General features: G+C 47.3%; 1 protein-coding gene across 1 annotated transcript; it reads left to right on the forward strand.

Annotated features, from left to right (window-relative positions):
- The first annotated feature begins 7,332 nt into the window (after nt 1–7,332).
- LOC101947727 (P2Y purinoceptor 4-like) lies at nt 7,333–8,727 on the forward strand. The gene has a single exon (XM_005309141.3). The coding sequence runs from the start codon at nt 7,335–7,337 to the stop codon at nt 8,304–8,306; it is 972 nt and encodes a 323-aa protein (XP_005309198.2). The 5' UTR covers nt 7,333–7,334; the 3' UTR covers nt 8,307–8,727.
- Nucleotides 8,728–9,027: the final 300 nt, after the last annotated feature.

Raw genomic sequence — 9,027 nt, forward strand, 5'->3', positions numbered from 1 at the left:
GAGCCCCGTGGCCTGCAGCGAGTGGGAGCCCCCGTCACTCTCAGCAGCTGGGAGCTGTGGGGTCCCCCCACTGCCTACGGGGGCTGGGAGCTCTAGGTCCCCCTGCTGCCTGACAGCTAGGAGCTGCTGGGGGCCTGACGCCAGCTGCGGGTGAGAGACGGGGCTGCTACCTGACAGCTCCAGCCCTGGGGCAGAAAATGTCACGGAGGTCTCTGGAAGTCACAGATTCCATGACATAATCGTAGCCTTTCTCAGAGGTTATGTTCTCATTTATTTATCTATTTAGTCACTCGAACAATTGATGGCCTGCGTGACCTCTACGGGTTCGGGGGGGGGGGGCGGTTGTTTGTTGATTTACTTGTTTTATTTTCCCCCCCGGGTTTTACAAATAGTGAACACTGAATGTCGTTATTTATATGGTGTTTCCATCTTGTGCACGTATTTATGTTTTGTTTCATTACGTATTTATATGTTACATAAAAACAATAAAAAGAAAGTTTAAAAAAATAAAAAGAAATTATGGCCCTTACAAGAAAACCACCCCCACTAGCATGACAAAAGCCATATCCCTATTACAGGGGCCACTTCTGCTTCACTTTGTGCTACACTTTGCACGGGGCCTCAGACAAGAATCTGAGAACTGGAACCAATGCAAACAGACACGTCTCTGGCACAAGACCAGCCTCAGCAACTGCATTATGCTCCCATTATTTTTCAGTTTTGAAAATCAAAGGGCTGAAATATGTAATTGTAAGTTCAACCCCACCTACAAAGAACTCCATGGCCTTTGAGAACCGCTGGACAACTCCTGAAGTGCCAGACAATGGCCGGACAGTGCCTGGAGTAATGTGGCTGGTTGCAGCCGTGGATTTGTGATCTTAAACACTGCCCCAAATGCTCCTGTAGGGACATAATAAATAATAATAATAATGCCTAGGTCTTACTAGAGCACTTTTCATCAGTAGAACTCAAAGCTCTTTATAAAAGAAGCAACTGTTTGAAGTCTCCCCAAAGCTAAGAAAAGCAGTGTGGTCACACGCTCTAGGGTTAAGGTTGATATGATTGCTACGCTCTAACCCACTCTAACTTTTCACAGAAACTTCCCTTTTGGGCTGAAACTTCTTAGAGGAACACTGGGGCTGCCACGCCAGATCAGAGCAGTATCCATCTAGTCCAGTGTATTGTCTCCAATACTGGCCAGTACTAGATGCTTCAGGGGAATGCACAAGAAACCAAGGAGTGGACAATTTTGGAATATCGTGCCCATAAGGGAAGTGTGTACCTAACCCCAGACAGTCAGTGAGTGGCTTATGCCCTGAAGCATGAAGGTTGCCCCTTATGCATTTTTATATGGAGATATACCTATCTCATAGAACTGGAAGGGACCCTGAAAGGTCATTGAGTCCAGCCCCATGCCTTCACTAGCAGGACCAAGTACTGATTTTGCCCCAGATCCCTAAGTGGCCCCCCTCAAGGATTGAACTCACAACCCTGGGATTAGGAGGCCAATGCTCAAACCACTGAGCTATCTCCCCCCAACTGTGGATGTTTTGTGATTCATGCTAAACTCTTGCCCTCAATGATATCTTGTAGCAGTGAGTTCCACAGATTAATCGCGAATTATATAAAAAAGTATTGGCCTCAGTACTCAGCTTGAAAGCTTGAGCAAAATCCATTCACCCATTTTCAAGTGGTATAAAAAGGGAAGGAGGGACGGGTTTCAACAGTACACTTTTTCTGCTGTAGTCCCATTTTGCAGGCCTTTTTTTGCACACAACCAGCTGAAAAATGGCTCAACTTAAACATGACAAATTTGGCATGGGCCTGGATCTCAGGGAGGAAGTCATTTTGCTAAACATAAAATAAAACCAATTTCCTCAGACTTTGTGGACTTTCCCCCAAATCGGGTGATGTTTGAGGTGTTCAGTAGGCAAGGTGAACAAAAATGAAATCCTGAGTCCCCAGAAAATGTCATTGGATGGTCCTTCGTGAGTTGATCTGGATGTCAAGGAATAAAAAGGGTTTGAAATTGCTCTCCATGGCATTAGTAAGTGTGACATCTTTACCTTTAGGGCCCATGGCTTGTCCCTAGGATTATACTGGTCTGGAGCCTTACTCCTGGGTCAGGCTATCAGCAGAAGCAGTGTCATCAGTGTCCTCATTGGATATTAGGAAACACTATTTCACTAGGAGGGTGGTGAAGCACTGGAATGGGTTACCTAGGGAGGTGGTGGAATCTCCTTCCTTAGAAGTTTTTAAGGCCCGGCTTGACAAAGCCCTGGCTGGGATGATTTAGCTGGGGATTGGTCCTGCTTTGAGCAGGGGGTTGGACTAGATGACCTCCTGAGGTCCCTTCCAACCCTGATATTCTAGGATTCTGTGATTCATTGGGTAGGTAAATTCCTGGCTGATCCAACCTGGGCTGATCTCGCTATTCATAATTATTTCCCTCATGGGACTGAAGTGAGGGCTTTTCAGAGATGGTCTTTGGATCAGCACTCCACTGCCCAGCTACTTTCATTACTAGTAATAAATGGGTGTAATGCAGTTGTGCTTCACGGCCAAAACTGAGATTGTCTAACTCATCACAGCTGCCCAGGCCACCCTCACCTGTCAATCCCTGCAATCAGCACACCAGGTGTGGGTTTATCCACCACTCTGCAAGACCGTGGTAACCCTCTGCCTACCAAGCCCAAGATGGCTCTGTACTCCCTATAATCTTTCAGATTGGTTCCTTGTTTCCTCCTGGATTTGTGTATATTATTGGGGGGAACCATTTCCAAGTCTGTTTTGGAGCTCAGATCCCGCTCGTCCCCTGGCAGACTGATCCTTTTCTGAGTGGTACAATTCCACCTGGGCATAGGCGGTGCTTGAATTGCTTGGAGGAAGGAGTTGGCTGCCTCAAGGCTCTGTTGTCTCTGCAAGCCCTGTAGACACCACAGAGGGAGATGACCAGGAGCTCACAAGCTCAAAGGTGCTTTTGCAAAGCAAGCACTCAAACTGTTTCCTGGAACACTGTATCACCCACTTCTGTTGCTGACTGAAACACCCTAGGCTGCTGCAGTGTCATTGCCGAACCGTCTCTTCCTCCTGAGAGTCACCTAAGCCTCTTCCGTCCCATCAGCTCTGCCTCTATCTGCAAACTTGAATGAATTTGTATCCATGTGGCTTCCGGCTGGGAAGGCTGCAACTCAGCTGGTGAAGTACAGCTCCTCTCCATGAGAAGGGTGGTAAGTTTCCCCCAGACAGCTTGTTCAAAATGGCTTATTAATATTCTGTTTTTAACAATCAACATGCATATGGGATGATAGCCAAAAGCCAAATTCACCATTCAATTAGACCCGGGCAACCCACCCACCCCCGAAGTCAATAAGGCTGCATGAATGCCAAGAGGGGGGAATTTTAATGCCGAATAGTAAACCAAAATGATTGCTTTGTGCGGAGATCCAGGGTCGGATTCTATTCTCGGCTCCTCTTAAATCCGGAGTAATTCTATTTACACTGCGGTGACTGAGAATAGAATCTGGCCCTTACTTATGGTTTATGGCTTGTATAATTCCATGTCACGTTAAATAACGCTCAATTGGCTTTTTCTGGCTTGTTTTGTTAGTTTAAAGCTGCTCTCAATTTACTAGGCAATTCCTGGCCCTTTTCTTTGTACTGTACCTCAAATCTTCTCCTCTTGCATATCGTTGTAAGTCCTTGCTCGGACTCTGGTGCTTGACCTGCACTCTTTACTCGGGCAAAACTTCCCTTGAGAGTAGGATCAGGTCCAAGGAGGGGGCTCTGAACTGAGCCCAGTCCTGATCTCACACTGGTTTTATACCACTGTTGTTCCTGATGTATCCCCATGAGAGGAAAATGAAGCCCATGGCCTTTTATCCTTGTAGAGCGGGCAGCTGCCTGTCTGAAATCTGTGGTCATTCTTTGAGCCAACAAAGCTACTGCTCTGGAGAGAGCAGAAAGAGTCCACTCCAAATGTGTCCATAGCTTTGAGTACAGTGTCACTGCCCGCTGAAGTAGGTGGCCCCTAACATTTGTTGTCTCGGACTTGCTTTGGAAAGCCATGTAGGCTGCTTGGTTTGGAAGATCCTGGTGGGAGGCAGCTACGGGTTTATGATGCTAATCTGGAAGGAATTGCTTTGTAGCATAAAGTAGCAAGAAGCAGAATTTGCATCACCTTCCCTGATAGCAATTTGCAATTGTATAGCAGTAACTCTTCTCACCTGAGCCTCATCGGGGCTTTGCAAACAATAATTAAGCTTCAACAACCCCCTGGACTGGGTAATAATTAAGATTCCCCCATTTGACAAAGAGGCACAGAGTGGTTAAAGTCACCCAAGGTGTCTCAGGGCTGGTGGAAAACCGAGGACTTGAATCCAGATATCCTGATTCTTGGTCCACTGTGCTAACAAGCAGATAACACTCCCCTCTAAACCCCCTCACAAATCCTTTAGCCAGTTCTTTGGAGAGCCACAATATAAAGACACGGAGTGGCCCTGAAGTGAACAGAAAGATGCAATTTAATTGTCTAACTCACTCATTCTCATGAGAGAATGAAACTATGTATGTTCTAAGAATACCTCTGTGACTGTGGGGGGACAACGAACATTCTCACGCTCACTTCCTCCCACACACGGCTCCAGCCACACCCAGCTAGCTAGCTAACAATACATAGCTCATTACTGTGAATGTGGTCTCCAGCGACGAGTCCTGTGAATGTCTTATACCCCACGTTACGGACCCAGGGCAGGAAGAAGCAGTTGCACTAGCTCGCTGAGGGTGCCTGATAGGCAGTCTGACATGAGCTTCCTTTCCGGGCCTGTGTAGGCTTTAAGATGACTGACGAAAAACGAGAAGTAGTGTACGGTACGCCGTAGCATTTTGTCCAAAACACTGTGGCATTTTTGGGGGGACAACACAAGCTTCGAAAGCTGAGCAGTGACTGATGTTGCAGGGTACCTACGTTTATGCACCAAAATACCTGCACCTCAGTGCAGATTTAAGAGCTTGAAATGTCTACTTAGGTGCTTTAATATGGATATACATCATGGGCGGCGGATTGTCATAAACATACAGTTAAGGGTTAATTCCTCTTTTACCTGTAAGGGCTTAAGAAGATCACATAACCTGGCTGACACCTGACCAGAGAGACCAATGGGAGGACAACATGCTTTCAAAGAGGGAGGAGGGAAAAAGTCTTTGTCTGTTCTGTGTGGGCTTTTGCCGGACAGGGAGAAGGAACCATCCCACTCCTAACAGAGTAGTAATTAGAGAAGGAATTTATTAAATTACTTTTTTTTCCCCTTAAAAGAAGAATTTTAATTAAAGCCAAAAAAAAATGGTGAAAGGAATACCTCTGTGAGATAAGAAAGCAAGATAATCTCACAGACAACAGATTCAAAACACAGAGGATTTCCCTCTGGGCAAAACTTTAAAGTTACACAGAAACCCAATTTGATTCTCCCTCTATTTTGCAACAGAAATTTAATACATTCCTTCTCTAATTACTCACTACCCTGTTAAGAGTGGGATGGTTCCTTCTCCCTGTCTGGCAAAAGCCCACACAGAACAGACAAAGGCTTTTCCCCTCCTCCCTCTTTGAAAGCATCTTGTCCCCCCGTTGGTCCCTCTGGTCAGGTGTCAGCCAGGTTATGTGAACTTCCTAACCCCTTACAGGTAAAAGAGGAATTAATCCTTAACTGTATATTTATGACACAGGTATAACAGGCCAGGGGAGGCTAAGCTCTGGCCCCGCCCATGCTCCACCCTCTCCCCCAAGCTGGCAGGAGCCCGAGGGGGTTCAGCTGGGGCTCCTCCGGTTGTGAGGAAGGGGGGGCGCTCGAGGCTCTGACAGAGGCTGGGTACGGGCAGGGCCTTGGGTGGAAGGGGTGAAGCTGCGTGGCTCTACCCATGACCTACATCCCCAACGTTAGGCTCCCATGTTTGAAAATTGAGCTGTAAACAACCTGTCAGTGGGGCTGAGGGTTTCACTTGTGTGGGCCCAGGTGATGGTCGATTAAAATGAATCAAGTCCCGTGACGTGTGCCTGCCAGGTCACAGCTCTGTGTCCTGCCCTGAAGATTCTAATTAAAAGAGCAGCATTTGGGGGTCCCAAAGGGGAATCCCGTCTGGTCCTTGTTGGCGGGAAGAAAGGTAGCTGTGTTACAGGGCTTGGGAGGTGGAGGGGTTAACACCAGGAAAGACTTGGGGGGAGTGGCAGAGCAGTCCATCATCACTCTCATCCCCTCTGCCCTCCCTCAACAAAAGACCCCAGGACTGGTGCTCTCTGAAGTAGGGCTTATGCTCAACAATATCAGATATTGCTCTCCTGAGTCTCAGTACCTGACCTGGGAGGCGTATGCTGCCTCCCAGCGGGTTGGGAATTTCCTGCCGGGATGATTTTCTGACAGCAAATGCAATTTCTGCAAAATCAAAACTTTCTGTGGGTGGGGGGGAGAAAATTCCAATTTGCCATCAGGAAAATTGAACTGAAATATTTTCTTCTGAGTCAGATCCACCTGAATTACAAGACCCATAAGACAATGCACTGAGAGGGAAATGCAGCTGAATATTTCATTGAACGGGTGTGAAGTCTTTCTAAAGTGGATGATTCCAGCATTTTAAAGTGGCTTTTGGAACCAAGTGTTTAAAAATACACCGGGTCAGGGCTCATTTGTTCCAACGTTTCCCCTGGGGTAGTCAGTAATGCCTGACATTACTGAAGAATCCAAAAATGCTTCAGAAAGTATGCTACACAACTGAAATGCAGCCATCTCTGGGGCAAAGGGCAGCAATCAGCCATGTAAAACACCTCGCACAACAGTGGGAAGAGGGGAAACTTTTGGCCAAAGCCCCTATTACTAAGAAAAACATCCCAGCTATTTACAGGTCCATGGGGAGCAGACAGGACTTCAGTTCTTAGGACCCACCTATAATAATTTGCTCGGTGCTTTAAATGTAACCTTTTCACTTTCCCCGTAATACACTGGGAAAATTGAACCCTGGTATAAGCAGGCTCAAAGCTACTGTTTTCCATGGGTTTGCATTTGCTTATGAAAGAGCAAGCCAAATTCAGCCCTATCTACTGTATCTCATTCTTTGGTTGGCTAAATACTTAGTTTAATATGCTTGGCAGATGCCGTTAGCCAAAGGGACATCATATTGCAGTGGACTTGCAGGACCCAGTAACTGTGCTGCAGACCTGCTTCTGACGTACTTCCTGGCATTGTTCTAAAATTCGGCTCATCGTTATCTCCTCAAAGGAGAAGAGGGACCCTAAAAGTGTCAATACTTTCTCTTTCTTGCCCCTTCTGCTGCAGGTCACCCAAAGTATGGAGACTTCTTCCCAAGTGTTTAGCGCCACCAGCTTTCATCCTGTCACGAACGCCAGCACAGAGTGCAAGTCACAGGTGCTGCCCCATGTCATCCCCGTCCTGCTGAGCATTCTCTTCTTGGCCTGCCTCGTTCTGAACAGCATCAGTCTGTGGATATTCTGGTTCCATATCAAGCAGTGGAATTCTGGCATGATCCTCCAGTTCAACCTAGTCTTAGCGGATGCCCTTCTTATTCCCATTGTGCCGCTGATTGTGGCCTATTTCAGCATGGGCAACAGCTGGCCATTTGGTCAGTTCCTCTGCCAGTTCAAAATCTTCATCCTCAGCACTCACTTATATGGCAGCATCTACTTCCTGACGCTCATCAGCATTCACAGGTACGTTGCTGTCGTTCACTACAGCTCCAGGACCCTTTGGAAGAAGAAGTCCTTCCTGAAGAAGCTCAGCTTGTTTGTATGGTTTCTCCTAAGCATCCAAGGGCTGCCCTTGTTCGTCGTCCTCAAGACTTCATCCATCGATGGCTCTGTGAAATGCATGAGTATCCATCAATCGGAGTTCACCTCTCTTTACTTGTACTACAATATCTTCCTGGTGACGGTCAACTTCCTCCTCCCCTTTGGCATCTCCTTGACCTGCTATGCCTTGCTGGGAGCTACCATTGCTAAAATGAACAGTACGAGCCTCCGGGGCAGGGTGATGAAAACAAAGTCCTTACAGATGATAATGGTGTCCCTGGCTATCTTTGTCATCTGCTTTGTGCCACTGCATGTGAGCCGGACCATAGGAGTGATTGTAAAGTATTACAACCTGTCCTGTGAGCGCCTGCACCAGGTGGAAATTGTGTATTATGCCTCTTGGCTTTTCACCATGGTGAACTGCTGTCTCAATCCTTTGATCTACAACTTCGCTAGTGAGAAGTTTAATGAGTCCTTCTCAAAATCCCTGAGAAAATTCCGGTTCTTAAAGTGAATTTGCAGGATTCAGGGCCCATGCTAGCACTTCCAGGGGGACCGGTCAGAGGTGCTGTCAATTCTAGGAGCCAGATCTTCAGCAGTGCCAGAACTCTGCTCGACACAGTTTGGAGGCAGCAAACGTGGCTCTAAAGGTGCGTCTCCCCTGCAATGATGGGGTAGGATTGCAGCTCACGGAGAGACATCCAAGCTAGATTTAATCTAATTCGCTTAGGTACCAGAGAAGTGAAGCTGTGGGAGTCCCCACTTCAGTGTATGCTGTGCATGGCCGCCTGCAACACTAATTACTCATGGGGGTAGTCCATGCTGAAGTGCCTGCTGCTGCTCCTTCATTGCTCCCGTGCTCAAGCTAGCTAGATTAAAGCTAACTCATGTATGGCTACATGAGCTGGAATCCTACCCTATGACTGCACTGTAAACATACCTTGATCCCCAGGGCTGCTGGATGTCAGTTCACCCCCTGGCATAACTTAGAGCACCCTCAGGACTGCTCTATGGTCTACCAGCTATAATGGTCTCCAAGGGATCATTCCTGTAGCCAGGGGATCACTGGAGTGTAAGGGTGTTCTTGCCATATACTTCTCCCAGTCACACACACCCCCCAAACTGACAGCTGTAAGGGGAAATCCTCAGATAGCTGGATCTACCAACTTTTGTTTTCCTTGGTGCTGCTGGAATGGCCCAGCACAGCTAAAGTGGGGTTGACGATTTGGACCTAA

Source organism: Chrysemys picta, chromosome 18, assembly GCF_011386835.1.
Source record: "Chrysemys picta bellii isolate R12L10 chromosome 18, ASM1138683v2, whole genome shotgun sequence".
Classification (NCBI taxonomy): domain Eukaryota; kingdom Metazoa; phylum Chordata; order Testudines; family Emydidae; genus Chrysemys; species Chrysemys picta.

Bases quoted from the DNA above. Each gene is read 5' to 3' on its own strand.
- LOC101947727 (XM_005309141.3), top strand. From the start codon at position 7,335: ATGGAGACTTCTTCCCAAGTGTTTAGCGCCACCAGCTTTCATCCTGTC.